We start from the raw sequence: 24,496 nt of genomic DNA on the forward strand, positions 1-24,496 counted from the left end.
TGCACTGAGAAGTTAAAATTCATTATCGCCGAATTCAGGGGATCGGCTCCCCAGGTGAACGTGGGTAGATGACAGCGGCGCTACGTCCACCTCACGCGGCGCTGTGGCGTCCCACGCTCTTTCCCCGTGGTTTTGTCCTACGTGCTTTAAGCCCATACCTGCTGTCTTGGGCAACTAAGTATTTACCCACTTCCACGCCCCCTTTCCTCCTACTCGGCGGCACGTCTCAGTTGGGCGCTGCTGGGAACTGTAGTGTGAAGGCAGCCTGCTAGCGACACGCGTGGCTGACGGCGGGACTACGTTTCCCAAGAGCCATCGCTCCGGTCTGCCTTGCCTCCCCTGCCGCTGAGGCGAGGGGTGTGTGCGCGTTTCCTTGTCAGGACCGGCGGCGGCGGCGGCTGTTGTGAGGCGTCTCTGAGGGAGGTCCGCGCTCGTCGGTGGCGGCCGTCATGTCTCGTCTTTTACTCGGGGTTTGCGCTATAGGCGCCCGGGCTCTGTCGCTAGGCCCTAGGCGGCGCTGGTCCAGGAGTTTCTGCTCCGGCGGCTGCGAGTCGCCGCCGGGCTGCTCTTCTCGCTGGACGGAGAAGGGGTGGCGGCGGGCGGCGCTAGCCTGGGGTGCAGGAGCGGCGGCGGCGGCGGCGGCGGCCGCGCTGGGCTTCGCACAACGGGCGGAAATGGAGGAGCAGCGGCGGTGGAGGCAGCGGCAGCAGAAGCTGCCCCGCCAAGAGCCCGACGGCGCGGGAGACGACGGCGACGACCTGGCGCGGCGCTGCGAGCGCTTCATGGCCCCACCCGTGAGCGGACTGTGCGACCTGCGGGACCGGCGCGGAGACATGCGGAGTCGCATGGAGCTGCTTATCATGGAGACGCAGAGCCAGGTGTGCCACGCCTTGGCCCAGGTCGACCGCGGCGCCTCTTTCACCGTGGACCGCTGGGAGAGGAAGGAAGGTGACCCAGGTTCTCGGGGGTAGGGTGTGAAGGAGAGGAGGAGGGAAGAGTCTCTCTTCTTTAACCGCGCCTACGCGCAACCTCTCTCTCTCTCACGCACACACACAGGTTGCATCCAGTGTTGGTCCTACTTACAGTAAACCCGTGGAAATGAATAGGACATGCGGTAGTTCTGATTAAGTCAAGTCCCATTCAAGTAGACCCGTCGAAAAAAATGGGACATGACTTATGTAAATCCCATTCATTTCAGCCACTCTGCTCCAAGTAGAACTAACACTGGATACAACATTTGTATTAAGGGTTAAGTAACCCAGAGTAGTTGCCACTGTATGTGGCTCTACTCACAGGACTTGGTTTGATCAGACTTGCAGTCTTATCCCTTATCAGTTCAGTGAAGTTTTAATTTCCCAGTAACTGCGCAGGGTTGAAATAAACATCTTGAATTTATGTCCCATTTTCTTAATTAAAACCCCCAAAATGTTTAGGCAGCACAGAGTACTGTACATGTTGGAGCTGCTATAGAACAGTAAGCAGGGGTTAGAAGTCTTACATTGAGGATTAGTTCACTCTGACACATTTCAGCAGATCTGTCATACTTACAGCTTGGCTAAAGAGTATTCGCCTCATCCACCCTTTCACTGTGTATTTATTTATTACATTTCTATGCCGCCCAATAGCTGGAGCTCTCTGGGCGGTTCACAAAAATTAAAAACATTCAAAGTATAAAACAACAGTATAAAACCATAATATAAAATACAATATAAAAGCTTAACCAGATAAAAACAGCAGCAATGCAAAATTACTAATTTAAAACACCAAGTTAAAATTTATTTATAGACTGTTAAAATGCTGGGAGAATAAAAAGGTCTTCACTTGGCATCTAAAAGCATATAATGTAGGTGCCAAGCGAACCTCTTTAGGGAGCTCATTCCACAGCCGGGGTGCCACAGCAGAGAAGGCCCTCCTCCTGGTAGCCACCTGCCTCACTTCCTTTGGCAGGGGCTCGCGGAGAAGGACCCCTGAGGATGACCTTAGGGTCTGAGCAGGTACATATGGGAGGAGGCGTTCCTTCAGATAGCCTGGCCCCAAGCCCTTTAGGGCTTTAAATGTTAATACCAGCACTTTGAATCGGGCCGGGACCTGGACTGGCAGCCAATGAAGCTGGAAAAGGACTGGCGTAATGTGGTCTCGTCGGCCAGTCCCTGTTAGTAAACGTGCTGCCCTGTTTTGTACCAGTTGAAGTTTCCGGACTGTTTTCAAAGGCAGCCCCACGTATAACACATTGCAGTAATCCAAACGAGAGGTTATCAGAGCATGGATAACTGTAGCTAGGCTATCTCTGTCCAGATAAGGGCGCAGTTGGTATATCAACCTAAGCTGATAAAAGGTGCTCTTTGCCACTGAGTTCACCTGTGCCTCAAGTGACAGTTCTGGATCCAAGAGCACCCCCATCTTATGAGTGAATTTGAATTCCTTAGTGATGGTGACTGTTCAGGTAGGATGTAGTAGTTTATTTTTGTGTACAGGAATGTGATCTTTATGTACCTATCGAGAAAATGCCCAAAATAAGGAAGTGACAGATGGGAGGGGGAAGCTTAAATAACTTGACACTCTTCTGATATATGTCTCATTCTGTGTATGAGAGGGAATTGTATTGGAACGTGCTATATTATGTATGCTATATCATGATGAAGCTGTTGCTTTATTCCCTGGAACGGAGTCGATTAATCGTCTAAAGCAATGAACCCAGTGGCAACAAATGAATAAAAGGGCCAATAGGGTGTCTTGCCCAATGGAAGCCGTATCCAGATGTTTTAAAGCATTATTGGCATGCATTTAGGAAGTTTGTGCTTGATGTTCAGTATAAAAAATAGTCTTAGGACTCTAAATATATCATTAAAGTTATGGGATCTAACGTGCAAACTGTTTCTGCTGGTAATGCTGTGTGCAGGTCCCCCTGGTTCATTGAGACCAAGGCCTCAAGAGTTGTTCATTGATGCTTTTATACTTTTTTCTCAATTAGCCATATTTGTGTAGTTCTTCTGTAGCTCTGGACTGATGTTGTCAGACCTATAACAAAATGTTTTGTAATAGGAGCAGAAGGCTTGTAAAAGTTGAAGTTGCATAATTGCTTGGAATTGGAACCAGTTTTAGAGGCAATGAGTCTGCATCAGTTGAACAACTGGATGTTAAGGATAAGCAATACTCATTTCATGGGAGGGCTTTTTATGACTGAGTCCTGTGCTGCATGCATGGTGTATGAGGTGAAGAAGATAAGAAAGGAGGATCCCACTTGGAGGTCCTGTCTACTCTTGACAAATATCAAAGAGCACCACGTCTTTAAAACACACCACACACACACAGAAACCTATCACATATATAAATAAATAGTTTGAGGAGAAAAGTGGCTGAAAGTGACTGTGTATCCCTTTATTATTCCTGAAGTTAGAGAGAGATGGCCAATTGAAATTCCTTTTACTTATAGTAGCTCTGACTACAGTCCTGCTTCTGCTTAGTGACAGAATGTAAATATTCTTTACAAACTTCAGGTCACCAATGTCCATATCCACATGGTTTGAATGTATTAACTGTAATACTTGCTGTGAACTTTTAATGCCTCAAGATATAACATGATTATTATTTAGTGCTTTATCCACCTTTTGTCCCAGTGCTTGAATTAAGGAGAAAAATTAGGGAAGGCTCTAATGAAATCCATTAGCTCTACCCATAACTGAAGTCAATTTTAGCCAAATCATCTCCCGTACCTCCCCAGTAACCGCCTAAAACTACTAGCTAAGGGGAGGACATAAGAAAGAATAAAGGTGTTGGACTCCTTGACATCCCTCTAATTCAATGCCTCCCTTTTGCATAGGCTTGGGTAATATACTTTTAATATTTTAAAAATTGTTTGGTAGTGGAAGAAAACACTGATTCTTGTATTTAATAGGTGGAGGAGGCATCAGCTGTGTACTTCAGGATGGTGAAATATTTGAGAAGGCTGGAGTCAATGTGTCTGTTGTTTTCGGACATCTTTCTGAAGAAGCAGCTCAGCAAATGAGAAGCAGGGGGAAAACTCTGAAGTCCCAAAATGGTGAGACATATTACTTGAAAGTTGTTGAAGCACATAAGAGCAGTCCTCGTGGATAAGACCAAAAATCCATCTAGGCCAGCATCCAACTTTCCATCGCCAAAGGCTTCTGGGAATTCACAAGCCCTCTATGCATGATGTTATTTGGTTATACATAATGCAAACTTATTTTATTTATTTAGAGTATTTTATGCATGTCTATGTAGACATAAGTCCTATTGAAATTAGTGTGATTTATTTCCAGGTAGCTGAACATAGGATTGCAGTCTAAGACTTGAAGATGGCCTAAAGCAGGAAGATGATGTTACTATAGAGTTCTCATTTGATTTTTTTTCTAGATTTTAATGTATTGTGAACAATGAGATATGATGCTAATTTAGTTTTCTGAAATATTGGTGTCTTTGAAAAAAAATTTGGCTGTAGGTGTGTTGTTTTAGAAATGCAAGCTGCAGAACTGGAAGCACAATTAGAAAGCTTTTGTTTTTTAAAGATTCATGGGCTAGGATCCAACAGTGTCCCAGTAGCGCAAGCGATGTTGCTCTAGCATAAACCAATGCTCATACAACATACTTAGCGTAGTGGGGAAAGCAACAATTTTCCATTGATGTTGAGGAAGTGTTGGTTTATGCTAGCTCAACAGCATTAGCACTTGCACTGGGACACTTTTGGATCCTACCCAATGTGCTACTCTTGTTGTCAAAAAAGACTTCTTTTTTGTTTTACCATCCAGGAAAATTGCCATTTTGTGCTATGGGTGTAAGTTCTGTTATTCATCCAAAGAACCCATATGTTCCCACCATACATTTCAACTACAGATACTTTGAAATTGAGGAGGCAGACGGTAAGATCTGTATCTATATAGTGTTTATGTAAGACTCATGGTGACAAACTTCATATTACAGTAATGGATTAAGAATTGTGTTGGACCTCTCTAAACTTTGCTGTCAAAAGCTCATAAGGCATTGTAACTTTACTTTTTTTTTTAAGGCAAGCTGCTATATGAACCTGCCATAAGGTCTTTGGCTTATGTGTAAAAGCATCATAGATAAAATAAGATGAGTAAAGGTTGAGATAAAGAGAACCAAAGATTACTAGGTCTGGTAAAATATTGGTTCAGTAGACATAGGCCGTTTCCATACCTGCCTTTTTTCCGGGGATCGTCCCGGGATCATCCCTGTGCATGCAAATGACACACAGGGGATCACTGGAGCAGGCAGGGACGATCCCTCCATTTTCCTGGGATGTAGGTGTAGAAAGGGCCCTAGTTTGTGCAGCAATGGTGTAGTAGTCATTTGTACCTTGGAAAAGCAAGAAGAACAGATCAGGTTGTAGTTAAAGTACTTTTTATTTAAAGACAGAGACAGGGTCTTTAAGGAGAAGCTAGACACTTTTAAAAATTCTCTGGAATTATTCAAAATATCATTAATGTTTTCAGGAGGCCAGCCGTTAGATTTAGAGTAAGAGGCTTAAAGAAAGCTAGACCACCTTATAATAGCCAATCAGTAAACTTATATCATAATAGATAGGAAGGATGGTATAAGAGAAGTGTTAGCATAAAAGGAAATTTTAGTTGATGGGTGAAGTTCCTGTCTTTTTGTCTCAACTTTAAAAACTTCTTTTTGGTGAGAGGGGACAGGGCCTCTGCTGCAAGATTTATTGCAAGTGTAACTCTTTTTAAGTATGAATGGGTGTGTGAATGAATCTTTATAATAAAAGTATTTCATTTCTCTCTGTGTGTAAATGATAGTATTATATATGAAACTTCAGCACTTTATTGTGTCAACACAGTCATATGTCCAAACCCAAGTCAAATTCTAGAAGGCAGGAATTAAAATCCCGTCCAGAATCATTTTACTTCACTGCACTTTGGCTCCTTGGTCTCACATAATGTCCTGGTGTATATATACACCAGAAATTATGTGATAAAAAGATAGAAGTGGCAAGCTGCCTTTTATATCTGTGATGTTTGATTTTATGTCACGTAGTTCTTAGATTGCGGTCTTCTCTAACCTCTAAGCATGGGAAAGGCTTGCAATTAAAATAATGACACCACATAATCAGTCTTCTCTGTTACTACTGTGATCCTTCATAAAGTATATTGGCAAGTATAATTAAGGCAGTTGCTTTAAGTTCACTTTTTTGTGTATTACTGATCAGTTAGTAAGTAACTGCATGTGATTATTCATATACTACATGAGTAACGGAGGGAAAATGTGCCTAACTTGTTCTTATAGGTAAAACATTAAACTCTGGGGTGGGTTTTTTTCCCATTAGGTACTAAACAGTGGTGGTTTGGGGGCGGAACAGACCTTACTCCAACATACTTGGACAAAGAAGATGCAGTTCATTTTCACAAAACTCTGAAAGAAGCCTGTGATGAGAATAATCCAGAGCTGTATCCTAAGTTTAAGAAATGGTATGTAAGATGCCCTAATCAACTTTTCTCCTGTGGCAAGATTGGATTATCATAAAGCATCTGGGGTTTAATTTACAAATCTGCTCTGTCAGTATGAGTACTGTGGAGGTGTTTCTGAATGAATTTGCCTGTGAATGTTCTCAGAGAACATCAACAGTCTTTTTGTCTGAATTAGTAAAGAAAATGTTTTTCCAGCAGTTATTCTGAAGTTATGTTTCTAAGTACCAATTCATGCTTTATCAACTTAATAAGAGGATCTTCCTTCCACATATATCAGCCTTTGGAAGGTGGTGACAGGTGCTCTTCTTTGGCCAACACAAGTGATAGTGACTAGAAAGTACTTCCAAAGATGGACTCCAATGCCTTGCTGAGCACTGCTAACAAGAAGAAATTCTCAGTTTTTGTTCCTCCTGCTCATTCACGCTGAACCCAGCTCTTCTCATTTCTTATTTGCTGTGGCGGTGGCTCTTTTCGTTGGAACAAATGGTGCAATTGTTTTTCTTAACAGGCTGTGAGAAGCTTCTTGCAGAGAAAATGTACTGGGCCTTTCAGATTAGGGTTGTGAGATCAGTAGCGGGCAACTTTTTTGGAGTCAAGGTCGGTATTTCCTCAGGAGAAAGTGGGTGGGGACCACGTGCTGGCGACAGACAGGGCCATTGTCAAAAGTGGGCAAGGATGACCCTTTCCTCTCTCCTTCATTCATCCATCCATGATGATGGATGAATTTACCCAGTAAATGAACCTCATTTACCCAGTATATCCATCAGCTCTGGGACGTGGAGCAACTCATCCTCAAACATTCCCTCTGCCTTCTTTCTCGTCCATTCTCTCTCTCTCAAACACACACACACACACACACACTTATCCATCCACCCTCATTCCCACACTTTTCTTCCATCCACATATCCTCATTCACAATTCCCTCCCATGCTGGGTGGGGAAGAAGAAACTTCTCTGTCCTCCAGCCTAGCAGAGAAAGAAAAGTGGGAAAAGCAGGGAGGTGGGAAAATTCGGTGGGGGGATGGCTTAGGGCGCCTGCTGTGGGAAACAGTGAAAGTCTCCAAAGGTTACCCGTATGTATTAGTCACTGAATTTTTGAAGACGTTGTTCTTAGTCCATTTGATCTGTGACCTATTCAGATTTTCATTCCAGGCTTCATAAACCCAAACAATCATCCAAACAAGGTCAATGATGATATATCATTGTCTAAAATTTGAGATATTTTTGAAATTTGTTCTGAAACTATGTTTTATTATAAACATTTTTTTGATAAATCTTAAGTGCGCCTGTAAACCGTCTTGAGTGCCAGTTTGTGGTAGAAAGATGGATACAAATCAAATAAATATATAATACAATATATCAACTATCCAATAGATTAAAAGCTTCCTGTATGGAAAGGGGATTTGCCTTGCTATAGAAAATTCTGCTATTGTACAACTAGAGTTTTCAGTGAGAAATGTATTTGAAGTTCAGTGTCCCAACTTCAGAAAATAAATTTTTAAAACTTGTTCCTCCTAACCTAAAAACATTGCTTATGTGTCCACCATAATATCTTTTTAAAGGTTTGCTTGTCACTCATATATAGCAATATACTTTAAAATCTGCTTTTGAAATGCATTTTTGTGCCCAATGTTTATATCCAAAGGAAAAGTATTTGCCATTTTATAATGTGTAGTCTTTTGGTTATGTTTAACAAGCGTAATCTTTTCTATAGTATACAATTTGGGGATTTTAGACTTCTGTACTTGTGTGATATCTTTGATTTGGACTGTTGGTGATTACAGGTGTGATGAATATTTTTACATCAAGCACCGTGGAGAGCGACGAGGGATTGGAGGCATATTTTTTGATGATCTGGATTCACCTTCTAGAGAAGAAGCCTTTAAGTTTGTGCAGAGTTGTGCCAAAGCCATTGTGCCTTGCTACATTCCCATTGTGAAGAAACACTGCCATGACAAATTCACACCAGAGGAAAAATTGTGGCAGCAGATTCGTAGAGGAAGGTGAGTGACAGAGGGCCTTGTATGTTTGGGAGGAAAGATGGTGTTCAGGCTTTCAGTTGATGTATCCATCTAGACCACAAATCCAGAACATTTTGATTCTTTTAAAAAAATCACATGTAATGTAATACATTTGAAGTGGCCAAAAATATTCTTAATTAAGTTGGGGTTGTCCCAAAGTTCAGTGCTGTGCTACTTGTTTATGGCTGAAAATTCATTGAAAAATCTGTATTGTTTATATTTTATTAAATAAATAAGCCTATTGACTTATTTACTGTTGGTTTATTTAAAAGATTGATATATTGCTTTTCAGCAAAACTTCCGAGGTGTTTTACAAAATAAATCTAAGATTAAAATATAATAAATAACACCATGTTTTTAAAAAATACATTTTAAAAACCTGGGAGAACAGAACGTTTGGTGCCGAAAAGATGACAATGTTGGGACCAGGGGAGGGAATTCTACATACTGTGTGCCACCACTAAGATAGCTCTCTCTCTGGTTGCCACCTGCCTTACCTTTAATAGCAGGGGCATCTAGAAGAGCTTCTGAAGATGACCTCAGTACCCTGTTACATTGGTATAAGAACAGGTATCCCTTCAGTTTGCTACCTGGGTCCTAAGCTTTAAAGGTAAGCACCAGCACTTTGAGTTGTGCTTTGCATTGGGCTGGCAGACAGTGAAGTTCTTTTAGTAAAGGCAAGATATGTTCCCAGTCAGCCTAGCAGTTGCATTTTTTCCTAACTGCAGTTTCTGAAAAGTTATGTTCTGCTGTTTGTAATATCAAATATTGACAACTTCTGATTAAAGGACTGAGTATTCAATGATGTTTGTAGAAAAATGACAGAGAAAAGAAGTTTAGTGGAGGAGAATACTAAACTACCAAGTTTAGTATCTTCCTCTAACGGCATGGTCCATTGTTGGTGTGTACCGTACTGTTTTGATGGCTGGGTGTTGGAGCAGAATTGTGTGTGTGTGTGAGATTAGGGCATTGTTTGAGGGGAAAACAACTATCAGGGTCTTTCATGCCTTTTGATAAACCATGTAAAGTCTGGGATTAGGTTAGCTGTGGGTCGTTAGTTGAGTTCTGTTTTTCTTTGCAATAAGATAAGAAGTTATTACAGCCCCTCCTCTTCCTATCATCACGCATTGTGACTGGTCCTAAAGATTGCGAGCTCCATGCTGTGAGGATTTTGAAATGAAGTAAATACCAGCTTTTGCAGTAGTTGAGACTGTTGCTCAGTTTTCTCATTAGATAACGAGAGCTGAGGCAAAGTATCACAGGAGCCAGTTTGGGATGAGGCTTCACAGTTTAAAATTGCAGATATAGAACCTCTCAACCTTGCGTTTCCTCCTCTCCTCTACTTGCTCTCTGCCCCATCCAAAAGTTACAAGCTACTCATTATTCTTACACTTGTGAAGAAAGTTCCATAGAAGACACATTTTTGCCTTACTTTTTGCTCATCTTTTGAAGGAACAATTTGCTGTTTCACTACCCCTCCACTGCCTGTTTCTGTTCTTTCTTTTCAAAATTAGAGCTTTGGAGTGAGTCATCTATTAACGCCACTCTTTCCTTCTTTTATTCAAGGCACTGAAAATACGTGCCATTTCCAACTTTTAGAATATTGGTAAAATTAGTTACTGGGGTTTTTCATCTTATTGCAAAGACAGTGGTTTATTCTCTCAGGATGCAATTAGATGAGATGACAGGAGATCACAATCGATCTCTAATAGGTTATTTACACAATAGCTGCAGCAATGTGGGAGTCCAATTTGGATTGGCATTGGAGCACAGTAAGAGAGTTTTTTAAAAAAAACTTCCCAGCTTCTGCTCCAGAAATATGTGAAAGGGCTGTAGCATAAGTAAGAATTTACTCAGTGGGATAAGGATGCTATTGTAGTATCAAGAAAGCTTTTCCGATTGATTTGGGTGAGGGAAAGGAAAGCTATGCTAAAGTCAGTAATTTTCAGTCCATTGTGACAGTATGCAAGTGTGTTCTTATTTGATAGTCCATTCAGATTGCTTATTTGGAACCCATTTTCCTTCTTTTGAAATGTGTACATTTTTCTGCACTTCCTGTTGTTTTAAAGAGGCAATGCTGACCATTCATTGCTATACAGAAGTTGGTTCCACTGATGCTTTTGATTCTGAGCCATACCGTTGAACCATGTAGTATTATTCAAATGTTTCATTTATTAGCAGTTTTAATCTATATGTGGAACTGTGTGTACTCCAGGATTCTGTGCAAGCATGCATATTTGGCACTGAATCCAATAGTTCAAGATCCATAGATTGTGTGTTGTGTTCTTTGCTGCCGGTAAAGATTGGCTTGAAAATGTGTGGGCAATGTCTAGTAAAATCTTGAAAACCATAGTAGAGGCTGAGCAGGATTTCTATGGTCAGATACTGAGCTGCAGTGTGCTACATTGCTCCTTGCCTTTCTCCATGATAAACAAAGCTTGAGTAAATGAGACAATTTTAAGGAAACAGGAATTGCTTTTCTTGAACACAGTTTACCTCTCACCACTACTACCACCACATGTCAATTTGAGATTAACATTTCATGCATCTGATGAAGTGGACACCATCCATGAAAGTTTGTGCCAGAAGAAATTCGTTAGTCTTAAACTCTTGTGTTTTTGCCACAGCAGACTAACATGGCTACCCCTCTGTAAATTGAGTTTTTCCTGTCTTCTCCAACAGGTATGTGGAATTCAATCTTGTTTATGACAGAGGCACAAAGTTTGGTCTTGCAACACCAGGATCAAGGATTGAAAGTATTCTAATGTCTTTGCCACTCACTGCCAGGTAGGATTATAATTATAACTAGCCAAACAGACTTTTCTGGTATTCTTTTGATAGGAAATTAATAGGTTCTTTTACTTTTTGTTGTAAATGAGATATCATTGCAGGTGTGTGTGTTAAAGACCCTGGTCCAACTCCACATACGTTCATCTAGTCTTGTGTATCCCCCATCAAGCATATTTCCATCTGCCCCAAGCTCTGCATCTAGTGTCGTGATCAGCAGGGTCAAATGAGTTCCAGGATATGGGTACAAATGTGCATGCAGTTAAGCATTTGCATCTGTTATGTATATCAGCCTGGTTCTGCATGCAAACCTCTGTTGCTGGGTTGATACAAACAAAGTATTGCATTAAACTTGAAGGATTTTCTACTAATGTAAAATACATAGTTAAGAAAAAGGAGGAATTCTAATTTGATAGTTGCAGCAAGACTGGTGTTAGTCTTTGGAGATGGAATAAGAGATGGAATAAGAGAGCCGCTAGAAAAGAATGAACAGCTGGTTACTGCTTTGGTATGTTTTACTTGTGGTCTAAAGGGCAGTAGGTGAGGAATGTCCTTGCCACCATGAGGCTGGTTCCCTGTGGAGAGACCAGAGAGACATGGGGATAGTAGCATACAGCTGCGAGAGAGGTTAACTGTTGCTAGGTGCTCACTGAGTGGGTAACAGAGAGAGGGAGACAGGCGCTCCATTCTCCCAGTGAGTGCACACTTGCTTATAGTTCCCTGGATACTTATATTTGTGGGAGCTCGGGTGGATGTGGATAAGACAACCTGCTTATCCACTGTAAGGAGTTTCATTGGAACTCTGCATGTGGTCACTATTTGTTCTACTGCCTTGGCTCTTATGCTGCAATGAGGAATACACTGAGTATTTGGCCAGCACTATCAGCCATGCTCCCCCTTGCCTGCCTCAATGCACGGTGGAAACTCTCCTGGTTTTGTGCCCGACAGTTCACCCCCCTTTATGCAAGTTCAGGCACTGCGCAGGGGGTTGGATTCGATGGCCTTATAGGCCCCTTCCAACTCTACTATTCTCTGATTCTGTTATGGAGGTTGTAGTCCAAGACATCTGGAGATCACATCTGTCTACACTTGTTCTAGATCATACTTCCTGCTATGTAGAAGAAATTGTATGTTAAAATTTGTAAATTAAAGTATTGGTGGAGGGAGAAAGACATAACAGCTGTTTCCCCTCCCCTCTTGTATACAGGTGGGAGTATATGCATTCACCTCCAGAGAAATCCAGGGAAGCGGAAATCCTAGAAGTTTTGCGTCATCCCAAAGATTGGGTGCACTGACATCTGATACCTGCTGTATACAGTCAGCCACGAGGAAAGGACATAAACACTTGACCACTTGGTCATCAAACTGTCATTGGGTGGCAGTTCGTTTTTGTCTACTTGTTCTCTTATCATGTGCCTTAGAAATAGTTTTCAGTTTTATTATATACAAGTATTCTCTTCAAAAGTCACAAGCGATTCCATTTGCATTTTCCTGGTGGATGAATTCAATGACTGTTTGTACAGGTATGAAAACACTTGAAATGCAGAGAGCTTGGGGAAGGTGGCAAGAAGGGCAAGGTAAGGTGTACTCAAAATAGGAACAGCACAGACTGCGTAAAATACTGCAAATTGTTTAAGATTTTGACTCCCAAGTCTCTGTTTGAGACCAAGCAGGCAGTTATTCTAGGGGCCTATTCTTCATTACCTTTCTAATTGAAACAATTACTTATAGAATGCTCTCTAGCCTATTTCAGCAATTGTTGCCTGCTAGTGTTTGTTATACCTCTAAATCCTGTTTCTGCTGTGATGAGTCATTTATTTTAAACTGACTTGTTAATCCATTTGGCCTTTTATAATTTGTCAGATGTATTGTGTGGCAAGGAACCTTATGCAGTGGGGACACTGCTTCAGTAAATTGTGGAAGAAATAACATCACATGTAGTGCAGCGGCTTCCTATCATTGGGTAAATCATTTTGGTGAAGCTTGGTAGCACAGTTCATCTTCAGATAGCTTAGGAGCAAGAATCTGCAGCCACCCATGAGATGTCCTGCCTACATGTGAAATATTCGCTTCTAGCACAGCGTTTTCTGAATGGTCCAAATTCCTTGCTTCGTACATGTTCAGTTTCTGGCACAGATCTTGTTTTAACTAACAGAATTAGGTTTCACTAGAAATAACTTAGATAAAAAAAAACTCTTAACAGTTGTGCTGTAAAACTGGAGTAGAACTGAATGTTAATGAAAAATATTGCTAAAGCTGTGTTTCACCATTAGATTGTCAACCATTGTTCACACATTGCCATTGTCATTTTGCAAAACATATATGGGGAAAGGTGAAAAGTTCAGGTTCTTGTAAGACATGTTCACTGCTGCCACCACTACTGTACTGATTAATGTATAAATTATACTGTATATGCATGCATGCATAAGCATGCACTGTTTGCCTACGCATGTACAGAGTAATGTTCCTCTTGGTAATCAAGCGCTAGATCATCTAGTTGAAAGCTGCACTGATTAGAATGTGTACCTTTCAGTTTTAAGAATTCTGTCAGTCATTAACAACATTCGCAAGTGACTCATCCCAGTCCAAAAGGCATTCCTAGTGGTACTTTGAAAATTACACTGCTTTTGAACCAGAAGGGCCCCCAAACCAGTTCTCAAAGAATTAAAATATAAGTTGGTCCTGTTGAGGTTGGCAGAATTCACTGTAGGGATATGTGGTATGACTCTGTCATCTGTGGGTGTGGAGATGGAACCTGAACATCTGACGACTGTCACAAAAACACCCAGGAATGCCTAGAATAAGAGCAAAACATACCTCTGACACACCTCAATCCTGTTTACACTTTCTGGGAGTAAGCACATTGAACAGAATAAGAGTTACTTTTGACTATACATGTATAGGACTACATTACTGGATGAAATCATACTACTTGGTGATTTTATGAAATTTAAGTTTAAATGCCTTAATTTTATTCAAACAATAGTTAAAAGTATGCCCAAAGTTAGATGGAGCTTCAAATGGCTCAACAGATACAGTGGGCTGGGTTCAGAGAGATAAGCAGAACTCCACTTACGCAGGAGGACTTTCTTGACTTCTCCCTCACTGCCCCGACCCAGCTGCTTCTAAGGTCCAAGAGTCCCTCCAGAATGGTGTGTGGTGTAACTAATGTAACTAGGTGCTAAACAGGATGGGAATTTGGGAGCATTTGGCAGCGCTGTTTTGTACAAGTAGAAGTGCCTTTCCAGTTGGGCAATATGTCTCTGGATCAAAGCCTATATATCTAAATATAGCTAAAAAAATTCAGTTGAGAAAATAGGAATGAAATGACAATTGAAGAAACCAACACTGAGGTCCAGATTTTAGTGCCTGGGCTCAGAAGGACTGGCCTTGATACAAAGGACTGTGCAACAAGTTCCACACACTCAAGGAAGCTATGAGTTTGTGCTTCCCGAACAGTACCCCCTGCTTTCAACCTCTTTGAAACTTGCCTCAATTTTAAAAAGCTGTCTGTGATATGGCATTGGGGCATTAAAAAAATAATCCTGGGCATCCCAAAGGTTTTGGACACATAGACCTTGATATTATTGTGCAGAAATAAAGGCAATTTGATTTTAAGAGAAAGCTCAGAAGAAAAGCATCTCTATCATGTTAGGTGTAGTAATAAATTTGGATATTAATTACACTGAATTTTTTCAATAGTAAATCATGCACTGAAAATGTAAAATTTTATGTACACTTATCTGGAGTAAGCCCTGTTTGAACTTTTTAAGGCACTTCTGCATAGGATCTTTTACTTTGAATGTTATGGGCTTCAGAAAATGGAAAAATTGCATGAATTGGAAGAAACTTCACAACTTTTTTAGATGTTTATTCCTTTATTATGTGTGTGTGTCTTCAGACATTCATCAGTTTCACACTTGATGCAGAAGATGCAGGAATATAAGACAAGGGAGAAGAGTCAGAGGCTATGTTGTATAAAGGTTTTGCCATGTTTAGTAGGTTCCCGGATTTGACAAACTACCTAGAGCTTTTCTACATGAGACATTGTGTGCTCATCATACTTTATTCACAGTTGTTTACAGATTCTTTAGACGACATCTTAATTCTCCACTTTCACTTCTGTTTTTAAAGAGCACTTTCCAAGGTTTTTTAAGAGGAGGGAAAATAAATTATCTGGAGAGCAAAAGAAAATGTAGTTTTTACTTGTGTAATGGCAATATTCCACTATAGCACAGCACCACCTAGAGGTTATGAAATGGAAAACCAAGAAAGAAAAAGCTCTTTGTATAGAACTCTTGATCTCAATTTTGTGGTGAAACCAAAAGTAGTTACAGTGGATTAACAGCCTCGTGTAGAAAAGCTTCTAAAGACATTCTGTATTCAGCAACATTTAAAAGTGCATTCTCCAACATACTGTTGTGTTTTGCACTTGCTTATTGAGTAATCCAGTTAAATACAGGAGCAATGCTATTACATTACTAGCTTTGGCATTTTAGATCTCTGAAATTTCCAATAGCATTAATTGGCAATAACAATGTTTTTCAACATTGCTCATAATTTTGAAAGAGAAAATATTGGATAACTTCATTTTCAATTTTCCCCTGGATTTCCTGTCATTTTATGGCTCTGGGAGCTATAGGTGGACTTTATCCCTTGATTTCAGTCTTTCTCCCCCCTTTTCTGGGCCTTCAGTCTCTACCTAGAAACTGTTAAAATGCAAGTTTTACTCTGTGCTTAATTTCTGTTGCCAACAGGGCTTGTAATTCTCTACTGTGAAACCAAAACTGTGAATAAAGTTGCTGGGGCTACAAACAAATCCATATGGTGTTTGTTTTTATTTTAGGCCTTGGGGAACAAACATTTTTGTTAATCACTATACATTTAGATGAAAAGTCATTAATAGTAATTTAAATAGGATCTAATCTTCTGTCGCTAATAAGGCAGTATAAGCATAACAAGAAGCCTAACTCTTTTTTTAGTATAGGTAGGCTGTTTTATAAATCAGAAGGGCCTGTATTATGTAAACAAGTACATGTGTATGTGTTGTTTGTGTTGCAGTGATGGGAATTGCTTCCCATTTATTAACTCCCCCCCCCCCCTGCTGCTGCTGCTGAATATCACAAATTCATTACCCTTCCCATCCCAAAAATTTGGGGTTGGTAATGAGGCATACAGATGGTTATAATGGTATTACAGCTACATCTCTCTACCTACCTATCATTAATCCCAGAAATGCAACCCAATAGATAGGCTTTGGAGTTCTTGAATGGTAGGGTTGCAACCCAGTGTAACACACTTAAGTTGAACTATTCCTATGAATTGTCTATTAATTTGCATTTGGGTAAAAACTTCATAAAGCAAGAAGTATTTTGTTTGGGTTGGATCCAGAATCTGCCTTCCTGAAGAGGAAGGGCTCCGCTACCCAAACACCCACACCCACCCCTGTTCTGCAGGGTATCTTGACTCTAAAATTTTCTGGGGGCTGAGGGGTTGCTGTGTGAAAGGAGGGAGTGGTGAAATCCATCATCAATGCAGTTGATCTATCATAAATCTGGATCCAACCCTTTGTTTTTAGATGATGGCATATACATTGTAATAGGCATCACAGAAGAGGCATTCCTGTATGTGATGAGAGAGATTTCCTCTTCTCTCAGGATAGTGCTTTTTCCATCTGCATTAAAAAAAAAAGCACTTGTGTTAAACATTTTAACTGCCTAATTAAGCAGGGGCATCCTTTTTAGTTGCTTGCAAAAACTTTTTTGATTGATTGAACATTGCAGCCCCATTAAAAAGCTTTTGGCTTTCAGTTTTGTGAAGAAGAGAGCTCCCAAGAAATCTTTCCTATCCTTTACTTTTGAACCTTTAACTGAAAGTTTTGGATTTCTTTTCTGAGTTGCAAAGTTTGAAATTATGGGCTTCTGTGAAGGTTGTTCAGTTTCCCCAAATGATAGAATTATCTTAAGAAAGGAGTACAAATCTCTTTATTTGATGGAAGGAAAAGAGCTTGACATGCTGGTAACTCCCATATTGCCTTTTTTCACTTTGCCTTTCCTTCCAAGAAGTGGGCAAAGGATTTATGCATTTTGGTCTGATGACAAAATGGCATAGCCCAAGAATCCAGAATGACAGTCTAGAGATCTAGAACAATCCCAGCCTTGGATCCCCAGATAAAGTTGGACTACAATTTCCAACATTCCCAGCTAGCACAGCTGATGCAAGGATAATTAGGGTTGCGCACCATCACATCAGGGGGCCTTCAAATATTCTTGGACTGCAACTTCCATCATCCCCTCATCATTGGCTATGATGGCTATGGCTGATGGGTATTGCAGTCCAACAAGCAGCCCCCACCCCACCCATAGTATCATGAAAATTGTCATACAAGAAGCAGTTATTTGTGACACTCTTGACTCAAGTTAGTTGTAGAAAGGGTAAGTAAAAAATTCACCAAACATTTTAAATATTTATCCAGCTGTGCTGTCCAGTTCTTTACTTTGTCTGAATAGAGGAGAGGAAAAAAATAAAAGGGTGTGAGCACATACAACAATAGAAGAGTAGTCTTTTACTTAGATCAAAAGTGGAGGGGGAGGACTCAAGAAGTCATGACTAACGTGATCAAAAAACAATGCAACCAAACCCTGTATACTTACAGTAGGCTGTCACAGTAATAAAATAGTTTGAAATCTGCCCGGTTTGTCATAAATTTAAAGCAAATCCTAAGGAAAGTGCATTCTTGGCGATCCGCAAGGCTGGGGAAGGCTGAGCAGCTTTTCTTGCAGAGAGGGAAAACAGTAAGAAGGAAAGGCGTCTTTAAGGCACAGTCCTATGGATGTCCTACATCTCCTAAAAGTGCTGGCTGGAGCATGCTGGGAGCTGTAGGACTTCTGTGTAAACAGGCATAAAATTGCTCTCAGCGCGTGCGACCTTTCCTCTGATGTCCTGAGCAGCCGACAGATGTGCTCCCGCCCCCGAGTTGGGTCGCTGAAAAAAGCTGCGCCCGGTTGTGACTGATGATCGACATGGGCTAACAGGCGGGATTCATACAGAAAATAAAGTCATGACTTGTCCTTTTGTTTCTCCCTTTTCTATTTTTAATAACCCGAAAGAGACTCATCGCGGATTAATTCAAAGTCGTGGTGCAGCGCGATCCTGTACATGTCTACTTTAGAAGTAGGGCTAAATTCAGTGGGAATTACTCCCAGGGAAGTGTGAATAGGCTTCCAGCCTAAACGTAGTGGAGAATTTATGCAGCTGGCGGAAAACCTATGCACGCTTTCCTGGGAGTAGCTGGACTCAATGAGGCTTACTTCTGAATATAAAGGTATAGGATTTTACATCGCACTGTTCAATGTAAAATGTGTCTTCGGTGTGAATCTTTAGGACGCAGAACGTAGCGTTCAAAGCATCAAAACCGAGGAACACCGAAGAAAGGTGGTTAATACTTCGCTCAGTTATACTTCGCTCCAGAGAGGTTTATATCTCTGCTGAGCCGCTGCCCATATGATAATGTGTTTTTTTCAGAAGAGAAAAGTTTGCTTGTAATTGCAACTTCCGACTAAACGTAGGATGAAACCAGCGCCACCTTTCTCTACTAGTCTATGATATAGAAATTTGCAGGCTTAGTTTGGCAGCTCTCTGGTGGCGCGCCGTGATCGTATAGTGGTTAGTACTCTGCGTTGTGGCCGCAGCAACCTCGGTTCGAATCCGAGTCACGGCAGTTTCTTTTTCTTCCTGTTTTCTCAGTCTAATTTAATAAAACATAGAAGCAAATTTATTAAAACGCATTTTGTTTTCTGCCTTTGTATTTCTTTTAAAAGTATGATTTTCATCATCAAGAGTAATAGGAAAGTATCTCTTTTCTAGATACTTTTAAGCATAATTTGGAGATGAAAGATACACATGTGAACGACTAAAATAAATCGTTTAGTACAATTCTAGACAAAGGTGCAGCATATGATTTAGAATTTTAAATTATTTAATTAAAATGCAACTGCAATGCAGAGATTATCGTGGGGAACAAACTGGGAAACGTGATACCGGCTACGGAAATATCCCCATCGAGTAACAAAAAGTCCCCCGGAACGAGTTTTTGCCCGAAGTGCAGGGCGAGGGGGGATAAAATGAGAAAGCATCTGGCCCGTACGGGGATCGAACCCGCGACCTTGGCGTTATTAGCACCACGCTCTAACCAACTGAGCTAACCGGCCGTGCTTGCAAAAGGTTTTCAGATTTTCCCTCTTCCAGAAAATCAATGCTAGGCCGAATTTTTTATTTCTGGTCCAAATATATGTGTAATTTCAACTGATTTCTTCAGTGAACAAAAAAAGAAAAAGAAAGGGTCCCGTCCCCCCGCCCTCCACTGCGAAGGAAAATTGAGACTGTCGCGCAGCCTCTTCCACAGGCAGTAACGATGATCAACAAAACGCAGTAGCTTCGGCAAGCATGGATAGATTCTGCATCTGCAGTTCCAGCTGCTTTCTGTCAAAGAGAATCCCTCTCGGAAGGATCAGAGAGGTGCCTAACACAGCAGGCTCAGGCTGTGCAGGAGAAAATCTGGGTTATAATTCATCCATCTTCATCTGGGTTTTTAATCCCAATCCTATATTGTTTTCCCCAAAGACAGAGGGATGGGTTTGTTTTGGGGTATGAACAGTGGACATTAGAAAGCATCAGCCAATGTACTGAAATCAGGGTCATTAAAAATGATTTATAGCAATAGTCTGGCAGCTGAAGAGGAAACTAGATTGCTCAGGGCCCTAAGATGGCTTTTTGTCACCATCCAAAGGTGAGAAATATAAAAAGGAGTCGAAAGGCAGGCTGCCTTCATCAGCTACTCTCTAGCATTGAGAGGGCTCTTAGAAAAGTATTCTTCAGCATCAGTGAGCTTGCCAGACAACGGCGGTGGTGCTACCTTGGTAGCCCCAGCTTCAAATGGGGTGCCTGGCAGCCACTATTTAAATTTCCTACAATGCCCTGACATGACAATGCTATGGTGCATTGTGGAAAATTTAAAACAGCACCCCAGGGCTTGTGGTGGTGGGGGATTGTTAAAGGAGGGGCTCAGCTCTGGTCAGGCATGAGTCGTAGGTCCCAGCTCTTTGCTGATGTCCGGCGTGGCGAAAAGACATCCAATATCAGAAGTCTGGATTTCTGCAATAAAGTTGATAGTTTTTAAAGGTACCACCAGAAGTCAGGCATTTATAAATGACTGCCATCACTCATCAAGTAGCAAACTTCTAATGGCACCTGTTCTAAAGTAACAGGTACCTTCATTGGGAAATACAAGGAACTATTATGATTCAGGAATTCCTACTCAAAATTATAAAACACTACATGCATTCTTGAGAGGGTGCCCTGACCGCGCTATGACGTAACTTTGGGCGCCGTGGCTTAGCTGGTTAAAGCGCCTGTCTAGTAAACAGGAGATCCAGGGTTCGAATCCCAGCGGTGCTTCGGATTCTCTTCTTCTACGGCTCTCGTTTTTGAAGATATAAAGCAGGGTCTCCAGAGCTACCGCTTTCACCCCACTATTCTATGTTTTTTGCTTGGTAGCACTCAAAGTGGGCAAAGTATTCTTAAGCTTGCAAAAGAAAAGGGTTAAAAGCACAAGCCACCGAGCGCGGTGGATGTAGAAGGATTTCTCCCCACTGCATTTGTCCTACTTACGAGTTTCCCAGCCGTCTATTTAAAGGGCTCTGCTCCCCTTAAGAATGGAGAGTGGAAAACAGAAAACGACCTGTCTTAACTCGGTAGTCAATACATTAAACAAAGAAAAACACACTTTCTTCACTGCCATGGCACGTTTTCGCTTCCGCAGTCTGCTTTTAGTACCAGAGCTCAGCAGTAATCGGGTGAAGTGGTAATAGTTCCATCTGAGCATGTGGAGAGTGCCACGCCTTCCCCAGAGTATCCGCAATCAAATAGATCATCTATCAGAGGACCTGGGGGCATCCAGGCAGCCTTGAAGCCCAACGACGTTTCAAACAAATGCATGGAGGAAACTCCCAAGGGCTGCAGTTTCTTTAGGACCCGTCGCAGACTCGTGTCTCCTTGAGGCTGCCCTTCACGCTTCTGTAGCCCTGGACCTCATCTCCCTTCCTAAAGGCACCACTGACACGCGCGTGCGTGTGTGGACGCTTCCTTCGTCCCTCTAACTTCCACGCTATTAGCCGCTTCTTTTGCATGCTTAAATAGTGAAAGTGTTTCTCCGCCGGGTTTTCTTGAAACGCACAATACCCAGCAGCCTCCAAACACTACATTAAAACAAGGGTTATACGGATTCGAAATTTAAAACAATATCTGAAGGCATTTTCTAATATGGGACCACCCCAGCTTTTTTAACAAAATGAAAACGGTGGGACTAAATAGTGAAACTATAGTTCGTAGTACTATGGACATGAAGAAAATATGTGCTTGTCAGAAGTGGGATTCGAACCCACGCCTCCAGGGGAGACTGCGACCTGAACGCAGCGCCTTAGACCGCTCGGCCATCCTGACAGGTACACGAAACTCTCTCAAACTAGTACTAGTAATCAATTACTATTTATATACACAGTCTTGTATCTACATTATTATGTAGCTATCCCTCAAATTTCCTTCAGAAAAACTTACCAGTTTTTTTTCCTTCCACACACACACCTCCTCCTCCTTAAGTCTCACCTTAACGATTATGGAAATTTGTTCCACCAAGCTTTTAATTGTATTTGATTAGAAGAAATTAAAATACCCATCTGTGCTAAGTTTTTTTATTTTGTTTAAGTAGATCTGTATGTGGTAGATCTGAAGAGGATACAAAACAGGATTTCAAGCCAATGAGGAATCACTTTGTAGTTTAGTAAAGCAAGACCAATTTTTCATAATGCAAGGCATAATTAGGCAATTTACTGAGTGCAACTTGAAATGAACATTGCAAGTCTGATATAGCAATATTGCAGTTTTGACCATAATATGAAACAAAAATGTCCCAAAACTATACTTTTTGAGGATCAAACAGACTACTCTACCTTGTTTTATTCACAGCTAAAATGCTTCCTTTCTGAGACAGCACAATGAATGAAATATATTTACAGACCTACAACATTAATAATGCAATCCTAGACATATCTACTTAATGGGACTTAAGACTTCTAAGTTCAGTGGAGCTTACTCCCAAATGAGACATCAGATTGCATTGGGAAACAGATGAGATGCGGCAGCACATTTGTTCCAATATCATGCTCCAATATTTCTGGCTGGTACTTTTTGGTATCATTCAGTATAGGGACTGTTGCACCATGTCTTACTTTGTTGGTCCCTGGTCGACAGCTGGTTGGCCACTGTGTGAACAAAGTGATGGACTAGGACCCTTGGTCTGAGCCAGCAGGGCACTTCTAGTTCTTGAAGATGCGTTTCCCAAAAGCATTGAAAAAACACCACAGTCTGAGTCTTCCCAAATACCACGAGGGAGTCCATTCCAGGCACTACGTTGGAAAAGGCATGGAGGGCGTGCCCAGTTCTACCATCCCATTTGAGCTACTTGTCCATCCTTCCATGTTTCTGTTCACAGTAAATTGTTCAATCTGAATATTAACAGAGTGCAATATTAGTTGTTGTTCTGGATACTATTGGTGTAACACTTTTAATTATTTTGAGCAATGTGTCTAAAGTTCTGCACCTTAAGGAGATTTCCTATCTAGGTGGCCTTGATTGGCTTGTTCATTTGGACAGAAATTCAAACCAGTGGATCCTTTTCCTAGCTATATGATGTGAACAGTAGTCTTGGAATGGACTACATTGGATAGGTGAAAAAACACTGGGTAGGTGAAAACACACACCACTCTAGCAACCATTCAATATCAGGCATATTTTTGCATCCCCAAATTTTGCATTGTCTCTGTTCCTATTTTTCACAGGTACGGCAAGGCCTTCCTCCTAGACAGCATGCTAACAAAGAACGAGACAAGGCAACTTGTGCAGTAGCACTGACCCAGTATTTATTAATACACGATAGTCAACTTTTAAAAAGGCACACATATGATTTCTGCATATAGGGATGGGAGGGGGAAGCAACAGTTAAATGCCAAAAAGGAGTTTGAGGTCTGCCAAGGTGAGCTTTGTGAAGGAGTCTCCTTTTCCGGACAGCACTTTTTGGGCCAGCTCTTTTTTCTTGGTTTGTAGCTCCGAGATCTTCTCTTCTACTGTCCCTTCACAGACAAACCTAAAACCAAACACAAGGCATGATAAGTCCATAAGAAGAGCCATGCTGGCTCAGACCAAGGGTCCAGCATTCTATTCACATAGAGGCCACCCAACTGTCCATAGGAAATCCACAAGCAGGACATGAGTGTTATAGCACCCCACTATCACCCATGTTCTACAGCAACTGATGTACATAGGCATACTGCCTCTGATACTGGAGGTAGCACATAGTTATCAGGGCTAATACCTATTGATACCCTTCTCCTCCATGAATTTGTCCAATGGCCCATTAAAGCAATCCAAATTGGAGGCCATCGCAACATCTTGTGGAAGTGAATTCCGTAGTTTAACTAAGCACTATGTGGATAAGTACTTCCTTTTATCTGTCTTGAATCTCCCACCAATCATGGGATGCCCCCGGGGTCTAGTATTATGAGAAAAGGAGAAAAATAGCCCCCTACCCACTGTCTCCACACCATTACAGTTTTTGCACTGGACCAAACTATTAAAAAACAGTTGGTTCCCCATGGACAGTTTGTGGAGAAAAATCAAATCTAATGAAAGCTTTAAGTTAATTAAAGCTGTACAGAGACTTCTACATGTTCTTTTGTTAAATTTAACAGCTGAAGACTTCATTTCTGAGCAATAACTAAACTTTGACGGGGTTCTTTTAACTGTAGATGTCTCTTAATTCCTTCATGATTTGTTTACAGGTCGTATGTTACTGGTACATCATTGTATTTTGGTTTGCACCTGTGCTTATAAAGGTATACAGAGTTTTTGTGTGTGTTCAGATTTCATTTTGCTCCAATTTGCAATTAATTATGTTTAATTATATTTTTATATTAAAAATAAAACTTTATAGTTGTTACAGAAGATAGCCTAATTCTAATTCTAAAACAACAACAACCCCCCAAAAACCTTTGTGGACATAATTAGATTCCTGACTTTTAATTGTAGTGAAAACCATTGTTATTTGTGGAATCTGTGTATCAAGAGCTTTCCAATGAAGTGTGTTCCATGAGAATCAGTTAAATGGAAGGCAGTCAAAAAGGG

General features: G+C 41.1%; 2 protein-coding genes and 4 non-coding genes across 6 annotated transcripts in view; 3 read left to right on the top strand and 3 right to left on the bottom strand.

Annotated features, from left to right (window-relative positions):
• The first annotated feature begins 394 nt into the window (after nucleotides 1-394).
• Nucleotides 395-16,079, top strand: CPOX (coproporphyrinogen oxidase). Its single transcript, XM_063126899.1, has 7 exons — nucleotides 395-948; nucleotides 3,896-4,039; nucleotides 4,767-4,877; nucleotides 6,311-6,452; nucleotides 8,237-8,455; nucleotides 11,156-11,260; nucleotides 12,468-16,079. Exons 1-7 carry the CDS (start codon nucleotides 450-452, stop codon nucleotides 12,553-12,555), a joined length of 1,308 nt encoding a protein of 435 aa, XP_062982969.1. The 5' UTR covers nucleotides 395-449; the 3' UTR covers nucleotides 12,556-16,079.
• Nucleotides 16,080-18,908: 2,829 nt separating this feature from the next.
• TRNAH-GUG (transfer RNA histidin (anticodon GUG)) lies at nucleotides 18,909-18,980 on the top strand. The gene has a single exon. It is a non-coding gene; the product is annotated as a tRNA-His (tRNA).
• A 416-nt stretch (nucleotides 18,981-19,396) lies between these two features.
• On the bottom strand, nucleotides 19,397-19,470 carry TRNAI-AAU (transfer RNA isoleucine (anticodon AAU)). Its single transcript has one exon. It is a non-coding gene; the product is annotated as a tRNA-Ile (tRNA).
• Nucleotides 19,471-20,642: 1,172 nt separating this feature from the next.
• Nucleotides 20,643-20,716, top strand: TRNAT-AGU (transfer RNA threonine (anticodon AGU)). The gene has a single exon. It is a non-coding gene; the product is annotated as a tRNA-Thr (tRNA).
• A 961-nt stretch (nucleotides 20,717-21,677) lies between these two features.
• Nucleotides 21,678-21,760, bottom strand: TRNAL-CAG (transfer RNA leucine (anticodon CAG)). The gene has a single exon. It is a non-coding gene; the product is annotated as a tRNA-Leu (tRNA).
• A 1,407-nt stretch (nucleotides 21,761-23,167) lies between these two features.
• The window catches only part of TTF2 (transcription termination factor 2), a 29,757-nt gene continuing 28,428 nt past the window's right edge, over nucleotides 23,168-24,496 (bottom strand). The window contains exon 23 of the mRNA XM_063126903.1: nucleotides 23,168-23,459. Coding sequence (XP_062982973.1) covers nucleotides 23,315-23,459 — 145 coding nt within the window. The 3' untranslated portion in view covers nucleotides 23,168-23,314. The remainder of the gene's footprint in view (nucleotides 23,460-24,496) is intronic.

The sequence above is a fragment of the Elgaria multicarinata genome, chromosome 5 (genome assembly GCF_023053635.1).
Source record: "Elgaria multicarinata webbii isolate HBS135686 ecotype San Diego chromosome 5, rElgMul1.1.pri, whole genome shotgun sequence".
Classification (NCBI taxonomy): Eukaryota; Metazoa; Chordata; class Lepidosauria; order Squamata; family Anguidae; genus Elgaria; species Elgaria multicarinata.